The sequence below is a fragment of the Conger conger genome, chromosome 3 (assembly GCF_963514075.1).
Source record: "Conger conger chromosome 3, fConCon1.1, whole genome shotgun sequence".
NCBI lineage: Eukaryota > Metazoa > Chordata > Actinopteri > Anguilliformes > Congridae > Conger > Conger conger.
The window spans coordinates 21812936-21834109 of NC_083762.1; the positions used below are offsets into that span (position 1 = coordinate 21812936).

Consider the following 21174-nt stretch of genomic DNA (forward strand, 5'->3'; position numbering starts at 1 on the left):
ACTCATTAGCCATACAATAACTTCCCATTTTCATGCCAATAACGATTATTTGAATTTAAATTTGAGAAGATAGTGGGGCAGAAAGAGAGGACAGGTTTATTGTAATTTGTTTACTTCAACAATGGAGAATGCCTATGAGCAAATTGATATTCAGAGGTGACCTAGACCTGAACTCTGTACTTACGTGCATTCATTTTTCTGCATGTGTGTGCATTTGTGTGTGCGTGTGTGTGTGTGTCTATGTATGTATATACTTATAGGAAATATCACACAATTCTCTGTTGGCCAACAGACACAAAATCATATGCTACTGCAAAACATGAAGCCTTTCATTGTTGATTTATGAAGGAGGTGTGTTAAGAACCCTGTCATGGAAAAGGTAAATATTTTGGAATGTTCCTTTCTGCTTAACCACTCACCTGTTCAAAGCAGTTTTGATTTCAGAGGTGTAGTGGTTTCCAGTCCATCTGGAATGGTTTCTTTGGAAAACCGCACTCTTGACTGGGCTGAGAACAGTTGCTCATGTTTTCTAGCACTGTTTTGATTTTTATGCCCATATCACCATAAATAATTCTTGAACACTTATTTCTAATCCTCTCCCAGACCAGTCAGTGTTTGAAAAATAAGAATCAGATATATGATACAGATTGAGTCCAGTAGGATGTGTTTGGATGAATGATAGACAGGTGTGATGATTGCATATTAATATGAATTGTATATAAACTGTATTCAGTCAGATCATTCAGGGAAGAGAAGAGAACAGATTTGAAATAGGATTTGATGCTTCCCCTGGCTCAGAGACCAACACCCTGATCGGACGTCCAGATGGAATTACCTTTCCAAAAGCCGAGAGGCATGATGATCTTCAGTCAGAAGAAAGGTGTAAAGCTCACACTGAAGAGTAAAGCTCTTCCAGAAATTTCCACCACACTTTATACATTGTACTCTTTTATCCGATGCGGATGTTCTGTGTTGTACCGTCTCTGAAGAGGAGCCAAATCTCTCTTTTTTGAAATCTCTCAGGGGACATTTTCAGGAATAAAGGACATTTCTGAAAATGAAATGAAACGCAGGGCCTTTTTCATGCTGTTTTATGTGTCTAAATAGTATATCCAAAGTGCTCCATATCGCCTTTTTGCCAGTACTTGGGAATTACTTTGGTTTCTGTCACCAGGAGATTCTTGCAAATTCTCTCAGCTTTCACAGCACCAAGGACTGTCAGACACTGGAGTCAGAGTACGATCTGCCTGCCATTCTCACCCCAGGTGGCCTAATCACAGGCGAATAAAAAATAAAAAATAAATATACCAATACATTTCTAATTTCTTTCTTGATTATATATATATATATATAGATTAATCTGATTATAATCCTTGTGCCCATTTTATTGGGACACCGGGAAAACCACCTGAATAAAGAATGAATGAAGCTAAATATATTAATATATTTATATATATAGAGTAAATGACACTAATTTTTAAACCCATTTTTGTATTGTGCATATATACTAGGGCAATTCAGGTTACAGACAAGGTGCTCAAGGGTACAGCAGTATGTTACCTTATATTTTGTTAAAATAGAGATCCACAGCATCACAGACCATGTATATCACAATATAATTGCTTATTGGCCTTCCTCATGCAATTGTTTGATACACTGGATCATCGTGCAAATTGGGCATACAATTGATAATATTACATCCATTTTACGCATGGAAAAATATTGAAAAAATGTGTACCTGCAAATCTAGACCCATTACAAGACTAAAAATATACAAGTCCACATAATATTAGTGCTGGAATAAAAGGTCAGGATCTGACCAGGGAGAACAGTGTTTAGTCCCTAGTATAATTGCTACTCTTCACTTTTACCCTATAATTCATGTGATGCACATGTCAAGCTGGTTTTAGCTTTGTCTGGCCTCAAATCTTAGCAAGAAGGAGATGGCAGTTTCAGTCTTTACCTTGTTACAAGTTCTTAACGTTTTGTGATAGATGTATTGTTGGGGCATCTGTATTGTTTTTGTCATCAGATGTCTGTTTTTGTATGCATTAATGCCGTATGCTCAGTTGAATAGCAGTCCTTTCTCTAAATGGCAGTATGGTAATAGTAAGTGTGGATGCACTGCATATTATATGCAGTAGAACTTCCTCTGTAGGTCAACAGAAAATTACCTAAGGCAAATCATTATTTTATTTTTTTATAATTGATAATCTCAGTTGTAAGTGAAGTGCCTTCTTGTCTACATTTTATGTTCATGTATGAATCCTTGTATATGGAAGCTATTTCATGCCACATTTACAATTATCAAGTGAAAATGTCTACTAATAAAACCCAACAGGTGAATTAACAAATAATTACATCTCATGCAAACTCAACACATGACTTAACAAGCTGCATGTAGACATATGCAATTTGATTAAAGTGCTGTTTATTTGACAAATAAATAGAGCTGGCTTTTATTATTCATCACCACCACGTTTGGCATTTTTTTGTTTAATTTCTCATTAATTGCGATGGTATACAAAACGTCAATTTAAAGCCATGCCCATGGATACAGATCCGTGTTTCGGCGATATATATTTATATATTTCCTTTAGCAGGAATAAAGCAGCTATTGAATGAGCAGGCGGTAGGCTATAGCTCTGAAGTTTGCTTGAGCAAAGCAAGGCCACTCAGGTTTTAAGTTGACTTTTGAAAAATATATTTTTCCTAACCTAGTTTGCTAACACGAATAGTAATTTCTATTTATTATATTCATATGCACACAGGTGCTCATATCACTAACTAGCTAACTAGATGGGAGGATCTGGAACTGGACATCTATATCTAGTGTCATCTATATTTTAATTCACAGATTGTTCAGCTGTAATGTTACATTTCTATACATGATAGCCTTTTTAATTTACCATCTGTTTTTTCTGTTGATGTATTTTAGAGGCATGCTTGGTAAACAGTCCATCTAATATTAGAACCATTATAGGACAGGCTGGAGGCAAACATTTCCTTTAATCAGAAAACATGTCTTATAACATCAGGAGTCACGGTTTTCCGGAATTAAAAATATACATGTCCAAATTAGAGAGCTTGGCTACTGAATAATGCCATGGTTGTCCATGTGACAGCATTGCCAATATGAACAGCTATGTGCCTTTTTCAATCAATTTGAGTGTCCCACAGCAAATCATTTTTTGTTACTTGGAGGATTGTGGCTTTATACAGTAACACTGCCCACACACACAATACATGGGCTACACCTGAAGTCTATTCCAGAAACCTCGAAACCGACATCGGACCAAGAGTCATTGACACATGAATTCATTAAAGCCAGTACATTTCTGACCAGCTAACTGCTGTTTCAGCTGGTCAAATCGTTCATTGTAGAACTGGTCTGAACTGGCCAACGAGTGACCAGTTGTTTCAAATCTAGCTTAAGCTTTTTTTTTTTTTTTCAGCAGGGTAGTGATATGATGGTGCATAACCACACGTGTTACAATTAATAAAAAATACTATTTGTGTAGTATTTTATACAATATATACAAGGAGAACATTGATAGCCGAAGCATGGAACTGTATCTTTATATTTTGATTGCCATTTGCAATTTGTATGGTGTTGTGATGAATGATAAATGGTATGATAAATAACAAACGTGGTGGTGATGAATGAGACGATGTGAATCTTAAAATAAAATAAACACCGCTTTAATCAAATCGCATTGCGATGTGATGTGATGGTTTTTTAATTCACGTGTTGAGTTTTCATAATATACAATGTGGCCTTTTCTTCATTCGTGTGTTCAGTTTTCATTATTAGACATGGTCATTTGATAATTGGAAATGTGGCACGGAATAGCTTCCATACTTGTAGGATCTTAGATGAGCCATCGTGTTTAATTTTGCAGTCTGCATTGAAAGAGTTTTGATTGAGTCTTTTGCTTTAACATAATTATGAGTATATAATATATATGTATCTCTCATATGGTCTCTCAGAGCTTGTTTTAGAATAGTCTGGAACAGGCTGTTCTTTTTTTTTTTAAATAAAAAAGGTTCTTCCTTCTGTCATTGTAAGACTGTTGGCAGGGTCTTTTTAATGGAGCAGTTCCGTTCTATTGCTGAAATGCATGACAAAATGGGTATCCGCTCTCATTGCTATTGCTCTCATTATTCCTTTTGTGCCTCATGATGATGATGATGATGATGATGATGATGATGTCTGTCAATCATGTCATTGGGAAAAGAGGAAGAAATTCTTTATACTTTATACTTTGTACTTTGAACTTTTTCAGCTGCCAACAAATATTATAATTCATGTTTGACTTAAAGGAGCACTGTCACGCTTGTTTCAGTTGAGCTTATTTGGATGAAATGCTTAAATTATGTGTGTAGGCATTTTTAAAATCACCGTCAGTGTAGGCGTTACCTATAATATGGGGCAAAACCTTTTAGGGCAAACACATCCAGTGACATGGCTTGAATCTCCTTTAATTTGAAGTAATTGAAACTATAAATGTTATGAATTGAGAGAAATAAGTTCTATTTTTTTAGGAAACTAATATCTCTGGATTTTAGATGATTTTTTAGGAGCATACTCCTTTTAATACTCTAGAGGGGGATACCAACTCAGCTCTCATTTACCAAATGAACAAAGGGAAATCTTTGGCTGACAGTTGTCAATAATACGATCTTTTGAGTACTTGTATTTCTGTAATGTGCTTGTCGTCACATTGTGTGGACTTCTGTTGTGCCTGACTGTCTCAAACTGAACTATGGCTTTCTGAGGTATGAACCATATAATAGTTCTATAATAGATAAATTCCAGTATTTACTAGCTAGCTAAATAAATAAATGAACAAAACAACAAAAAATAGGAGATGGGGAAGCCAATTAAACACTGGCAGTGTTTCTTTTTTTATGACTCCTTGTAGCAATCATTCAGCAGTGCTGAAGACAATGGCAAATAAAAGTCCAAGTGAAGGGAGGACAGGACACAGATTAAGACAGCAACATCTGACAGGGTCCAAAAAGGTGAAATTACATTTCTCGTAAAATTGCCATAAAATTACCGAACGGTATAACGGTTGAGAAAGGCATCATCAGCCAGCCTGCAGCAAGTCTGCAGCAAACTGACAAAGTCTGCTCTGCACATTTCCAAGAACCAATTGAACAACATATTTCCATAGTCTGACAGAGGGTTGTTTGTGTGTGTGTGTGTGTGTGTGTGTGTGTGTGTGTGTGTGTGGGTGATGCATCAACATGAATATTTCATATCACCAATTACCACTACCGTTCCCAAAAATCTAAAAGCAGGCATAATTATGAGGATCTGTCTGTGGCACCTCAAATGCCTTATGGGTATTCCAACTGAACTCCTACTGAGGCCCAGAAGCAATGAGCGAGAAGCAGCTACAGCGAGAGACTCTTTGAGGGCATTTTAAAATTGCCAAGCAATGTTAATGTGGAGAACAATGCATTTCTGATTCATTCAAAATGGCAGCCATAGCTAAACATCAACCTTCTCTACAAAGATCTATAAGGAGCCTAAGACATTTAAGAAAAAAGGACTATGGAGCCAAAAAGCACAGCCCTAGAAATGGAATGGAAAGTGCTTTGTGAAGACAGATTTGAGATTAAATGTTGCCCAAAAACCTGTCAGCATAAATTATTTAAAACAGATCTGAGCAGTGATATAGTGCACAGGTGATCTGTTTCTGACCACTCCATCCCATTTATAATGAGAATACCCCTGCTGGTGGAGCAGTTGTCACTTCATCAACACCTCTTCATTATCTCTTTACCGCCATGCTCTGTGGGTGCGTTACTGTATGTTTATGTTTTGTTTGTTTCTGTTTTTTTAATGTGTTTGTGTGTGTGGGTGCATCTGTGGTGTCTGCTTGTTTATATGTGCTTGTGTTTTTTACAGCGTCCAGCTTCATGAATGTATTTGCATCATAATTCCCTGGGCCGGTTGTGTAAGGAACTGGGAAGACAGCAGGTTCTGGAGTGGAGTGGCTTGAGACCCAGAACAGGGGCCTCATTGGTGGGAGAGGGAAACAAGAAACACTAATAAAAAGTTAGCCAGGGGCTATGGGTAGAGTGGAGAGGACAGCACTCTGCCAACATTTTCCTATAGCAGCATAACTCGAGTACTGGGACAGACAACCCATGCAGGCATGAGAAAGGCAGGAAACCTACACACATTGCAGGAGCCTGTATGGCAAAATGGGGCCACAGCAGTTGATAGAGTAGGTGTTAGTATTGCCCCATAATACAGTGTACCTGCATGCTTTTCTGGGTCTATGTCTTGTCAAAAACGGATTATACTATAATTGTATTTATACTATAAATATGTATTTTAATCTAGATTAGAAAATAATTCATTTCCAGATAGCATAAACCTATTTATCAATGCAGGGAAGTGTATTTTTATACATCACCGTACAGTATCGTTTGTGTCCTTTCCTGGGGTTACTCATTACTGCTTGTCTTCATTATTGTATTATGTACAAAACAGGGAATTGATGATTCCTGAAAATTAGTTTGTTTCTCCTGTACTGGTAAACAAAAAGCCTCTGTGCAGTGGTGCATGTGGGCATATATCAAAACATAAAATATTTCATAAAGAAGTAAACAAAAAAAAACCATAAGGTGTGAAATGAGATTGTTTTAATAAATCTTGGAAGAGACCGGTGAAAGTGTTCATAATAATATGATAATCCAGTGAAAATGTGGGCATTATTAAGAAATATTTGGAGGAAAATGAAAAAAGCTTGTAAACTAGCAGTGAGAATTTGATGAATGTTTGAATTATTGTATTTGTGTCACTTGAATGAGTTGTACAGTACCCAGAGTTACCAGCTGAGAGAAATAGACTCAATGTGTTTTTTGCATGCTCCCCACCCAAGGTTCCATTATTGAGTAAATCAACACTGTTTTGTCTTTACTCTATTTCAGTAACTTTTGCTGCAGTACTGCCATTTTGTACTTTGAGGCCATGAAGATCAATGCTGTGACTGAGTGGAATTATTGTATTACGTGTACTTTTGGGGTCTTGTATGATACTTATCTAATATCAATACATTTCTGTTACCCTAGAAGAGCTTATTATGTGCTCAAGTCAAACAAATTTAGCTGATTTGCTGTCAGTGCTAGAAAGAGCATAGCTAGTCTCTGACTGACAGGTAGATGTTTTTTCTTTTTCTTTTCATTTCATGTTTACTGTTTTATGGAACAGCTTTTGTGCTGTGTGTTTCAGTGGTGGAGCTACTGGGGGGCAGCCGTGTGAGAGCCCCAGGGCCCTGGCTCCTAGGAGGCCCACGTGGGCCCCACATAATGTGTTGAAATGTAAAAGCACAATGGTTCATTGATATACAAATGTAACTATACATTTGCACTGCATTAATACTTTTGCTGGGTTTACTGGCTGCTCTGCCAGTGTTTTATGGGCTATAGCTCCATTATTATATTAAAGTGCTGTCAATGGTTCTGAACTGCGCAGTGATTTCCCAATTTAGTCTGACGTGGATACAGTCCAGGTTGCTGTTGTTAATTTGCCTTAGGTGTGTGCTTTGGGCATTCGCTGTCATGTTGTGTGCATGGAATTGCATAAGCTGTTGGCTATAGGCTACATATAACGGTTTTCTGGATGGGGGGGATTGGGGTGGGGGGCCCATGGTCCATTTTGTTTATGCATTCTGTTTATCTTTTGGTGTGAATCAGTAAGATTTCGACAAAATAATTGAAATACTGAATAGCATATGATAACAAGCTGTCATACAATTGAATTGAATTGAATCTGAACTGTGTGTTCAGGGATATTGGACCATTATTCTAGAAGATAAACATTCAGTTTGTTGAAAGATAAAGGAGATAGACATACTTCTCACTCTGCAGACCAGAATTTCCCATAAAATATCAATTATGTTTAGATCTGGTGATTCTGGTGTTCGTGAAACCACTCAAAATGTATCAGTGTATATGGGGACATCATGAGGGAACATGATGTTTGTACCATGGGCTTGTAAAATGGCTTCGTTTTCCATGGCCATCATACTACCATGCATATAAATTATCAGTCTGAAAGCCTCACATGAGATGGCTGTCCATACCACAGATTCACCACCATGTTTAACAGTTATTGGATCAAACATTGTGGTTTAAAGGTTTCCTTTGACTTTCTCCTACTGTAATCCCATCCAGTTTACTCTTTTTTGTTAAAAAGATAAAATACGACTCATCATGGGTCCTGGTTGTGTGCTGTCTACATACGCCAGATTATTCATATTTGTGCACTGTGCATTGAATACAAGTGGCTTCCAAATCGCCGCCCTGGCAAGAAATAGAAGCTTTGTGAAGCTCATGAAGTATAGTTTTTGTTGATTCTGAGTCACAGAGGTATTGATTCAATTCTGTGGTCTTTTTTGAAGCTGTAGTTTTGAAGTGTTTAGCAGCTATCCTTTAAGCGTCTGTCTGGGCATTTGTTGTTTCAACTTGCGACCGCAGTTTCCCTCTGCCGATGCAGTTGGTCCGTGTTTGGCATATGCTATCATCATTTTCAACACTGTTGCACTTCCCACATGAAATATTTGAGCATTTTTGGTGTCCAATGCACCTGCCATTCAGACACAGAATGTATGGCATCTTTGGAACTCTGCTAGTTATTCAAAGTGATTGTGTTACTGCCCACAAGGTTCTCCATTTTGGTAATTTCCCAAATGTGATTAAATGTGGATAAACTAGCTTATTATGTATTATAAACTTGATGCCTTATAAGTATTTAATTCTGAATGTTTGGCAGGAATCCAGTATTGACTTGATTGTCCTACTTTCTTGAGAGTTTTGTTGGTGGCAAAGGGCCACTCCCTCATTATTTAGTGGTTAGTTGGGTACAGTGCACTTTCCTATCAACTTTATTACGAAGGTTTCACTGTGCAGTTGATATATAATGTTTCCCTCCTTTCTCTTCTTGTGTGTCCTTGCCCCTCTGGTAATATTACATTACATTACATTATTGGCATTTGGCAGACGCTCTTATCCTGAGCGACGCACAGTTGATTAGACTAAGCAGGAGACAATCGTCCCCTGGAGCAATGCATGGTTAAGGGCCTTGCTCAAGGGCTGTGTGGATCTTAATGTGGCTACACCGGGATTAGAACCACCGACCTTGCATGTCCCAGTCATTTACCTTAACTACTACACTACAGGCCGCAATTTTATGTGTAAAATTGTTCAAAATCCTCAAAAAAAGAATCTAACTTTGTATGCGCAGAAAGATAAATTAAGATGTTCTTCCATCTCGTGAACCATCATGACTCAGATCTGGTCGTGGCGGTAGTAATGCTAGTCATTATCTAAAAGGCTAGAAGGGTCTGACCTCTTAATGGCCAAATGGCTGGAACGAAAACAGATGAGTGAGTCAGACCTTCAGCAGTGTGCCACCTGCTATTGAGACATAATTGTTTCTAAAGTGCATCATCATGCCATCTTGACTTCCTTACCCACTGTTGGGTGCAAATGTTGGATTTTAGAAATTTTAGACTGCAAATACGCTTTGCTTACATACTAAGGCTGACACAATGGTAGGTAACTTAGCGATATAGACATATCATATGACATGTCAGTGTCTAGCGTTCCTTACCACTCTGCTGGTAAGGAACCAGGGGTATGTGAAGGTATGCATGACAGGGCTGGTGGTTATGGGGGGCACACAGTCAGAACAGAGACCCTACTGTCCTTCATGCATTATCTTTCACCTCCCCAGAACTCGGTAAACACCACCCGCAATGCCTACAGGCTCATTTTGTCTCATGCTTTCTGGCACATAATTACCTGTAGGCAAGGTTGGCTCAGGCACTCCATGCCTGGCCAGGGTGCCAATATCAGCGTGGAATGCTAATGACCCTCAAAACAGCCTTTAACTGCCAATTAGTCAACAAGACATTTCCTGAGTGCACAATTAATATCATATTACGGCGGTGAAGCAGGGAGATGCACTGTCCTAATGAGAGTTTGATTGTCATATTTGTCTTGAGTGATGTTAAATATCACTGGTGTCAGGAGAGAAATGTGCACTGCAGAGACATTTTTGGCAGAAGCTGAGTCATTTGAATCCCACAGCGGTCTGCTAATCTCCTGTATTCTACCCAAACCTTGGAAGTGGTCAGTAATATAAAATCATGAGTCCAATGCATTTAAAGCTTTATGTTTTTGTGGTTGCCATTTTTATCAAGGTACTATCCCGAACAGAAGGTTCTGAATTTTTTTTTCCATTATTTTGGCCATATATTTCTTGTGCCAGATGGTTCAAGGTTAGGTCGATCAAAGATATGGAAGTGCCGCTTTTGTGAAAATCTCCCTCTCCAAATATAGTTTTTGCTGTTTCAACAGAGACAGGAGCACAGGGAATTTTTATCAAGGGACCATTCCAAAAAAAAGAATAAAAAAGATACCACTGGTTCTCTTAGTAGAGGATGGTGGCTGTGGGAAGCACAACTGTCTGTCATTGGTTATCTGAAAGGTCAGAACAGGAAGCTGTACAAGTGAAATAGACAAAGGCAGTGACTGCAAAGGTCATCTTGTGCCATTACAAGTAGAAGTATTAAAAATGACTCATACCAGTTGCGTAGGTACTGATTAAACTACCGTAACTGACTGGACACATCCCAGCAGCATATACTACACAGTATAAGCATAATTAGGTCCTTGGGCAACCTATCTCTTAATTATATTTTGCCAGTTCAGAAGCAGGACCCCACGCAAGCTTCAGAATTTCAGATCCTCGCATGCAATACTTCTTATTCTGTAGGTAAGGGATTTCAGTTCCCCCAGGCCCAGTAGGAAGAGGGATGGTAAGAATAGAATGAAGATTAATATATCAGTGTTTTTTTCAGATGGTGGTACAAATGTGCTAAGATTAATCACAGGGTTCATGGCGGAGTCACGCAGTGCAGAATATCATCAAAAGAGCAACTCTCTTTCCTCCTGAAGTCCCTACCAAATCAGGGAGAGCAGGTCCATTATAACCCTGCAGGACCTCTTTTATGGAGCTTCGCTGGAGTCCTTCAGAAAAGGTACTAGATTAAAGTAGCATCTCATCCTGTTTCTCCGAGGGCCGCTCCTTCCCCGTGTCTTAAAAGGCAGAGGGATCTGGCTGTGATGCCACCCGGTGGCATCTAACAACTTTGAGGGGCTGGGGGGACGCAGATCGCATGCAGGTACCTTGAATTATTCATTCAGGATGTAGCTCTACAACGCGCTTTTAACAAGCTCTCTGTGTCCTGGGCACCCACGCACAGCATGTGTTGTTTTAATCTAATCTCTCTCTCTCTCTCTCTCTCTCTCTCTCTCTCTCTCTCTCTCTCTCTTTCTCTCTCTCTTTCTATCTCTCTATCACTCTACTCTCTCTATTTCTCTCTATCTCTCTTGCTCTCTCTCTCACTTGGTCTGTCTCTTTCTCTCTTGCTCGCTCTCTCTTCCTTCCTTTGTCTCCAGATCAATCCACACCCTGTATCCTGGATCCAATGATTTAATGAGCCCAGTCCAGCTTTGCCAGCCATGGAACAGATGGACTGCAAACCCTACCAGCCTCTCTCTAAGGTCCGACGCGAGATGGAGCTGGCATACACTAGCTCCTCGGACGAGAGCGACGATGGGCAGAACGTGCGAAAGTCGTACACCTCCCGGGAAACGCTGCCTGACTACACTCAGGACGTGAGACTCAGCTATAACAGCCACAAGAGGCAGAAAACCGTCACAGAGCCTGATCAAGGTACAGCTTAGCTTTACACCCAGCCCTTCTCCTCGTCCCGCCATCCCACAGTCAAGTCCAGTCATCTCAACTTCATTTGTGTTGCGCTTTTTACCGAAAACAAAGATGCTTTATAGAGTTACAGAAGGGCGAACCAGGGCAAAAACTAGGCCTGAACCCCCAAATAGCAAGCCTGAATGGCCCCATTCCTGTGCTTTAAAAAAGATTAAAGATCATTGCAGATCATTGTTCTCTCGTAATGGGAGACTGGAGCTCACTGAAAACCAAAATGACTAAATGGGTGCCATAATCATGTGTCATCAGTGACTCAGATGACTTGGATGAATCGCAGCATTTTTCTCTGAAATGTAAAGTATTTTGATTTAGCTTCCCGCTATTGCACTCCCACTTTCTGGGGGAAAGAGTTCAGAAAGTATGAAGTGGGTCATTCTGAAAATTGTTTGCCTCAAGTGAAAAAGTATTTCACCTGGAAGAGGAATTGTGTGTGGGTTGTCTGCCATGCACATGCCAAATGCCAATAATGTCTGTAGGTCTGCAATAGTGCACTGCTTTGCTGATCAATACATCATATACAGTAACAGTTTTAACATGTAAAGAGGTGGCTCAAATAATGTTTTGACTATTTTGTGCTATTGTTGCAAATGAATTTGCCCTGAATGTACATGCTATGAGCAATTGCCTTCCTTAATTTTGGAGGTATAACTCCTAAATAATTGCTGGCATTAGAGTGGGCTTGAAGGCAGAGTTGCTGTAATATGCAGCATGATTGCATTGCCGTGTAGGCGGTGTTTTGTTCCAGTTATGTGAAACGCACACACGTTTTTGCTTTGTGTTTTGCATTTGAAAGCCAGAGGTCAGCATTATGTATTTGTATTCTGTATTATTATTTAACTTATTGCCAAATCTGTGTCACTTACCAGTAATACCGCAGCCTTTGTCACTTACCAAGTTTTGACTTTGACTTTGACTAATTTAACGATATTAAGTAGAAATCAATGTTTGATTTTCCTTTTCTATTATTATTAAGTTCCCGTCCAGCAATTTATTCAGTGTTAAATAATATTTAATATGGAATATTTTACTCTGAATGGGTACATCTGGTCCCTTCTGAAGACGTATAAACTGTTAGAGTTAAAGGATCACAATTTTAACTAAAATAAGTAATAAGGATATTATATCAATAGACATGTACCGATGGAACTAATGTAGGTCTGAATAAAAGCTTATTTGGTTAAAATTCAATGCAGTACTGTAATGGATCATTATGAGGAAACATTCTCATGTTGTCTTGATGGAAGCTGAATTAATGCTTGCAGACATGCAACCTCTTGTGATGAAGAGAAAGTATTCCCCTCTAGGAAATATGACTCACAAAGTCAGGGGTGAAGAGGTATCTTCACTGACTCCAGAGAAGGGCTGCAGACAAGGATTCCTACCTCACTTAATTACTGCGGAGAGTAGCGCCAGAGTCTAAGGTCACCTTGCATTGCCGTTAATCAAGGAGAAGTGGAGAGAACTGGTGAGAGTGGTCTCAGAGCTGAAGCCCCCTCACCCAGGCATGGTCAGTACGGCAGGCAGGGGGCGTGAAGAATTGATTTTCACTATTTTGTTGATGTGTGATTTCATCAGCAAAAGGCTGATTCGCATTAGTGCTGGCACTGTTTTATGTGGAAGTGGTTGCAAACACAGAACCTTTGAGGTGCTAGAGTAAGGCAAACAAGCACAGTGCTTGAAGCACCCTGCTGTGCTTTCTTCTATGTAGCTAACATTAATGCATTGTAAACTGCTTTTGTTTTTTGAACCACGATGCTGCCAATGATGATAATGATGATGATGATGATAAATTTTATTGTTATTATTATTTTGAGTGTTATTTTGTTTAATGTTATTGTTATTTTTATTATTATTATTATTATTATTATTATTATTATTATTATTATTATTTGCATTATAATTATTATTTTTATTATTATTGTTGCTCTTTTATTATTTTATTTTATTTTATTATTTTTTCAATATTATTTTGTTAAAATTGTGAAGCTGCCTGCTCAGTATGCTCAGGTTAAATGTGTGAAAAGTTAATACATTGAGATTGAGTCTGTAATAGGCGTGACCTAAATCTATATTCTGTTTTCTCTGCATTAGTTATGGAACCTGTCTTGGACACAAGTGTCTCTGAAGCTAATTTATTTCAGTCAGCGGCACTAATATTGATACAGGCTGATCCTCGCCCCCGTGCGAATCTTAATTAAAGATTAAGTGGAGATATAAAAAACTGGATGTAGGCCTGCATGCACAAGGTGCCACGGTAGGCTTGCGGACCTTTTTATGTGTTGATAATTGACATTGACTACTCGAAGAGCACACAGAGTGGAACCTCTTGTCAAATACCATTTAGGAAAGAAAAATACCTTGACTTTTGGAGTTTGTGTGAATTATCAAAAGCCAAAAAGAAGACATGGCAGTATCTAGGTAACAGACCAAATAATACATACTCATCTTTTCTGTTGTTTTTGTGTCTGCAGTCAGATGAACCCTGAAAACAAATATTGGAATCTCCTCACATATTAGTACATGGATATTGATGCCAACAGCAAGGAACAAACTCATATTACAAGTTCAGTGGTCACTATTGACATTTGAGAAATTGTGTGAAAAACTGTTCGAATTATGTATTCAATTTAAGCAACTGTGAGATGATTGTGTTATTGTAGAGTGCTCAAAGGGCAGCTAAATGGCTATTGATGTACTGGTCTGCTGCTATGTGTGTGTCACGGTATCACAGCCATGGTGAAATGTGCAATGAAACACTCTTCACTGTCCCAGAACCCTGACACATAGTGTTTGAAAGTGTGAATTATGAGATAGCAGCCATGATGGCCTGCTTCGACTGTCAGCATACACAAAAACATGACACTGGGTCTGAAGTATGGTGATCTGCTCTCTTTCCCCATTCAGGAAACTGTTCACCGAGGACAAATCGTGTTTGCGACACTACCTTTCAATAGAGACACGGCAGGATGTCAGGGCTGACCTGGGAACGGTGGTGCGCCTCTCTTCCTGTCTCAGGGCCTCTGAAGAGGGCAACAAAGGGGGAAACACATAGTATATTCTAGAGATTCAAGCTGTTCTAAAGACCGCTCAGTTTTCTAGGGCCGTGCCACTCTCAAAGTTACTCTTGCTACTGTGTATCAGAGAGCATTTAAAAAATGACATGTTGCAATGCGAAACTGTGTTTCAGTCCTGTGATTTTAATTTAATTAGTCACATACAGCATTGGATGCGAGATAATGGATTGAGTTTCTGGAGCAAGCTGACAGGGGAAAGCTGAACCATTTTTTCCCCTCGACTTGATGTGTTTCAGTGCCGTGTTGTATTTTTAAGCTACTGCATATTTTAGTGCAACAATTAAAGCAACCCTATGATGGAATGTTATTTTAATTTCCCAGGGAAATGTGCAGTGCATATGGCTGTCAACCTAGTTGTGTTCAATAGATGTCAATCAAAACGGTGGCACCAATAATAGATTTTACATTGCAGTTACCTATGCATTTGCAAGTGTTCTTTATCGCCACCTAGTGGCAATGAGGAACCTGCATAATTCAATGACAGAAAATGATTAAAGAGAAACACCAGAGCACAAGGATTATCACTGTTCCAAAAAAAAAAGAAAAAATGTATAGCTCAAGATATAGTGGGCTGAGTTAAGAATAAATAAATCAGCTGAAGTTGGAATAGACATCCATACCATGTTAATGGTATGGGTGAGCAGCACTTCTGTGGGTTCCCTGCAGAAATAACTACCAAAGACTTTCAAAGACTCCTTATAGAAAAAAAAGATCTAGCCTTTGGCCTCGTTTACAGTAAACACAGAATTGGGCCATGACTTCGCAGAGCCACACAGAAAATACACAAACTCTTTGTGTCTTCTTCATCTTCTTCTTCAGCTGTGCATTCTTTCTATGTTCCACCTTCTGCAATAACAAAAACATCCTCAAACACCAATTTATGGGGTAGCACAATATGTGCGATCATATTATGCATTTTCATCTACCAGACTCCACAAGCGGGGTCTGTTTTAATAGATTTTTTCTGTAGCCTTTCCGAATAGCACAGCTAACTTTCTTTCCATGCACACATTCAGAATCATCACCTCAATGTGCTGTTCCTCATGCTCATCTCCACTGAACCCTAGCAGCTCTCCTTTCTCTCCAAACCTGGCAGTAGTGCGTCTCTGTCTTGGTTTTTGCTTTGCCACAGGGATGGCAAACAAAGAACGAATGGCCAATCCCACTTTGCCCAATGGCTTTGGTGAAGCAGTTCTATTTTGTAGTCTTATAGCAACTCCATCAATCCATCAGTCCGTGATATTAGTTTGCTAGCTATTATATTATTCCCTTTGACAAGGTAGTATTTTATATACTTTAATAGAAAATGGAAGGACAAAGTCAATTTCAATAGAAATTATAGAAGTCAACAGAACCAACTAAAACTAATTTAAGTTTATGTTTTTGTCTTGCAGAAAATCAGTTGTAATAGGTAGGAAGTGAGACCAATAGGAAGTTCATCAGAGAAGAGGATGATAGTGACCACTCCTTTTTCTGCTATCGATAGGCTACATTGGTGCCTGGCTCTTAGCCTGTAACATTACTTTGATGACAGCACCTGCAATCTAGATTGATTGCAAGTTGCAGGGCAATCTTTCAATGGCTCTCAATCTTTCAGTGTTTAAACAATAGCATATGCTCTACCTATGTATTTTTAATGTAGGTAGACGTGTGATTTAAGGCGGCACGGATGGCGCAGTGGGTAGCACTGCCGCCTCACAGCAAGGAGGTCCTGGGTTCGAATCCCCGTCGGCCGGGGCCTCTCTGTGCGGAGTTTGCATGTTCTCCCCGTGTCTGCGTGGGTTTCCTCCGGGTACTCCGGTTTCCTCCCACAGTCCAAAGACATGCAGGTTAGGCTGATTGGAGAGTCTAAATTGCCCGTAGGTATGAGTGTGTGAGTGAATGGTGTGTGTGCCCTGTGATGGACTGGCGACCTGTCCAGGGTGTATTCCTGCCTTTCGCCCAATGTATGCTGGGATAGGCTCCAGCCCCCCTGCGACCCTGTTCAGGATAAGCGGGTTCAGATAATGGATGGATGGATGGACGTGTGATTTCATTCAGTGATTGAAAGCGGCCCTTATTTGTGTGGTGTTCTCGGGTTAGTCATTAGTTTGCACGAAAGCTGTAGAACATTGATAATTTCTGTTCTTGGAGCATGCATCACCACTTGCAGGGCAACTCTAGTGAGCAAAGCGAATGATATCCTCACAAGCACCATGATATTAATTCAGGTTTACTACAGCCTTATCCACACAAGTAGTTGTAGTAACAGTACAGGGGGTGGCATTTAATGAAAGCTATATTTTAACTTTGTTCCAAAGAGAAATAATAAGCTAGTTTTATTGTAGGGGTGTTACCATTCCAACTCAAACTTTGGTTTGCCTGCCTAGATTTGCAAACATGTTTTCAAAAATAAATAAATAAATGAATAAATAATACTATTAATAATAGTTGTATTTTATACTGTGAATGCGCAACCTGTGTCATAAGCTCAGGATTCTCACATTGCCGTGCATCAACAGGACCTGCCTGTCAGCAGCTGTCTGTGCACTGATGGGATATGACAGAAGAGAAGATCACAGAAAGCCGTGATGCTTTCATGCGTGGCTTATTTTTGAAGAATAATAGGAAAATAAATAAATAAAAGCGAGCCTATTAGAAGGCGCTTTTCCAGTCATCAGACGTCGTGAACTAAAAAGCCCAAAGGGAGCCGGTTTCTGAGGACTAAACACACACTCTCGTTCAGACGACTTTGCACCGCGCTGGAAAAGCAGCTATCAACACAAAGGCTCGGCTGAGCCATTCATGTCTTTTTTTTTTTCGCATTCAAATGCTAACAATCTGCTGTTCGGTGTGTTTTCGGAAATGTAGGATTTAAATGCGGTCCTTTAAGTTATTTCAATGTTTGCCTTTTCAAAGTTTGTTTGTGTGTGTGTGTTGTGTGTGTGTGTGCGTGCGTGTGTGCATGTGTGTGAATGAAAGTGATTGATTTTAGCATTGGAACATTAGAAATCTCAAAAAAATAAATCTGCACATATTGTACAAATTGTTATATAAAAAAAAAAAACATTTAATATTTTTTCAGGGTTGTGTTCTTTACTGTCCATCCAGTAATCCATGGCCTACACATACAACTTGAGTGAATCTGGCTTAATTCACATTTTACAGTCAACAGATTAGGCTTTCACTGCATATTTTTTTATGATTTTAAGCTACAGGAAAAACATGCACCATATGGTATTTACAGGCATACTTTCGCCTGCTGTTCACTAATATCTTTCTATCCTCTAGCATGCCATTGGCAGGGTCAACACCAACTACCAGCGGGGAACTAAAAGGAAATGGTTCGAGAGGAAGAATATATAATCTTGTGTCTCATGTCTGCATGCATGCACCTCACATAACACCTGTACTGTTTGTATTGGTTGTTTTAGCTAACTGCATCAATAGCTGCAACAAGAGGTTTGATGTTACTCAAAATAACCTCTGAATGAATGCTTTTTATCTGAAGTCAAACTGTAATTAAATGTAGTTAAACTAAAAGATTGGAAGTGAGTAGAGAAGTCCTTAAGTAGTGATGTATCTCTTTTTATTTATTTTTCAAAGGGTGTTGATTGTCTTGGAACTTACACTAGTGCAAGTTACGACCGTCAAATAGATCAATTGAGCACATATTCATTCATGACCATCACACGGTCACAATACGTGCCTTAATTAATCTGCGCAAAGCATCGCTAATGCTAATGCTAATATTTTTGGCCTCTCTGCCCTGCAGACCTGGAGTTCTGCGAGACGACGCCCCAGATGATGTGCCCACCCAGCTTTCAGGCTGAGCTTCACAGCTACCCGCTGGGGGTGGGGATGGGGTCCGACGTGGACACGGAGCCGGAGGGCAGCCCGTCGCCCGACCACGCCCTGCGGCTCTGGATGCGCGAGATGAAGTCGGAGCACAGCTCCTGCCTGTCCAGCAGGGCCAACTCCGTGCTCTCCCTTACCGACACCGAGCACGAGCGCAAGTCAGACGGAGAGACCGGTAAGGGGAAAGCGTTTTATTATTCTCCGCGCTTCCTGTGTCCCTACCTATTTTTCATTTTCAGATTGAGTTCATGTCAGTGTTTGGGGAGATGCTGATTGGTGCTCTCCAGTTTTAACAAGTTCGAAATGCACTCTGTCGTGTACTTGGTGCATTTAGTCGAGTGGTCTCCCTGTGTAATTTTGTGTAGTTTAGATAAAATTGTTTTGGAAAAAAACGGAAAACTATTAACAGTAAGTGAAGGACAGATCCCACTGTGGTGAAATTAAAAGCAGGCTGGAGCTTTATGTAGGCTGACTTGAAAATAAATAAATAAGTAAAATCTCCGACCGAACACAAAATTGGTTCCAGTTTACTTTGAGTTTCAGAAGGGGGTCATTGAGCTTTCTGGTCTAAAAAGACTGCATATAAGCACTAAACACTGAGCATCACTGAGTATCTCTGAGTGGGTAGGGGAAGGGCTTGTCAAGTGCATAAATCAGGTTGACCCTGTTGAATTGAGTATGAACAACTAATAAACACAAACATACTCGTACCAGCCGAAGGGAGAGGCAGAGTGCTCTCATTTTCACGTCTCTTTTACTGGAGAACAAGCTGGCAAGAGGCATGGGTAAGCATGCTGTTAAATTGCTTGAAAATTGATTAAATTGAGAAAAACATATGGCTGGGTATGAGCTGGTCAGTTAACATGGTGAAGCTGGTCTAGCTAGTGCTGGTAGCTCGTCTGAGCTGGTCAACCAGCTATTAGCTGTTTCAAAACATAGCTGGTCAAACCATGTCAAGTTAGAAGCTTGTCTGAACTGGTCGACCAGCAAAACCATATAGAGCTGGGAGCTGGTCTGAACCGATCAACGAGCAACAAGCTCTTTCAAAACCTGGCTTGCACTGTTCTTTTCAGCGGAGGAAACCAGTAATATGAAATCCGTTTGCACTGGGTACCTACTAGGGTCGTGTCAAATCACAGAAAGGTTTGCTTTTCAAGTCTCCAGGTGCCGTGCCTGGCACGGAAAGGAAATTACAAGCAAATGTTTAAACAAGCGGTTCGGGGGGCAATGGCATTGGTACAAATGATATAAAAGACACTGTAAGGGAGAGGGCTGCAGTATCTGCCTGCATGCTTAGCACTGTAAACGGGAGAAAATCAAGCTGCGATACCAAGGCTGGCAAAGCCTGTATAAAACACTGACAGTATAATGAATCTGATGAATGTGATAGAGAAGCGGTGTCTCCCACATCTCTGGAGAATCCGTATAAATAATCTGTGCACGCGTGGGAGGGTATTCTGTTGTGCTGGGCATTTATCTTAGCCGTTCAGGTAGGTGCTCAAGGAGAGAACTCCGTTAGCGCACCGGTCCCCGCTGCGTTGGGGAGGGGAGAGTTTCTGCACCACGGGTTACTCCTTCACTCTTTCTCTCCTTCCCTGTCTCGCTCTCCGCCTGCCTCCTCCCTCTCTTTATCTCTACCTCTTCTCACACGCAGACAGGCACGGTCGCACACGTCGAAAATGAGCGAGGGATAGTACATTATTGATGCCGCATTATTATTTTTTTTCATCAGCACAACAAAGTCTCAGGCCTTTTGTGCTCTCCCCTATCATCAAAGTTACGAGCTCGCTCAGAGGATGTCAGGGAAAAAAGAAATATATATATATCAAAAGCGAAAATCTTGGCAAAAATGGAGGTTCGCATTTCATTTTAAGTCGGGTTCTTCCATGGCTCCTTTTTTTTACTTTCAAAGGCTTTTTCAGAAACCTATTAACGGTGCCATTTTCAAAAGTGCCAAGGCTGCTTTTGTTCCAGTTCTGATCATGGCTGACAAGTCGATTTAAAAGTGAAATCTGTTCCCGAGAAGAAAGTCCCAGTAGCCATCTGCGAGGCGCAGCTCAGGCGTCTTCTCCCCTGAAATACGCTCAGCTCAATCAGCTGACGACGAGGTAGCGGCGACAACAACATCCGCATGCTGGCGTGCTCTGAACCGGCGTGGAGCTGATGTAAACACGATCTGCTGTGCGGAGAGAAGGTTCAGCTAGAGTTTACTCCCATTTGCCAACGCCAGATACAACGTCTCACTCACCTCTGCCTGCGGTCGCCCTCCTCTTGTTTCAGACTGATGGGTCAATACAGTACAAGACATCTTCTCTCTTTTTACCAGCTCCAATCTGACTAAAAGCATGTAAGGGGGGAAAAGGACAGTCGTCTCATAACATTAATTATCAAATGAGGCTATGCAGCATACTGTTCACCGAATGGAATATGATCCTACCGTTTGTT

At 40.2% G+C, this 21174-nt stretch overlaps 1 protein-coding gene across 1 annotated transcript in view; it reads left to right on the forward strand.

The window, feature by feature from the left end:
* The window catches only part of LOC133124624 (teneurin-1-like), a 217602-nt gene that overhangs the window by 34812 nt on the left and 161616 nt on the right, over positions 1 to 21174 (forward strand). The window contains exons 2-3 of the mRNA XM_061235984.1: positions 11488 to 11764; positions 18647 to 18904. Of these exons, the coding sequence (XP_061091968.1) occupies positions 11551 to 11764; positions 18647 to 18904 (472 nt within the window). The 5' untranslated portion in view covers positions 11488 to 11550. The remainder of the gene's footprint in view (positions 1 to 11487; positions 11765 to 18646; positions 18905 to 21174) is intronic.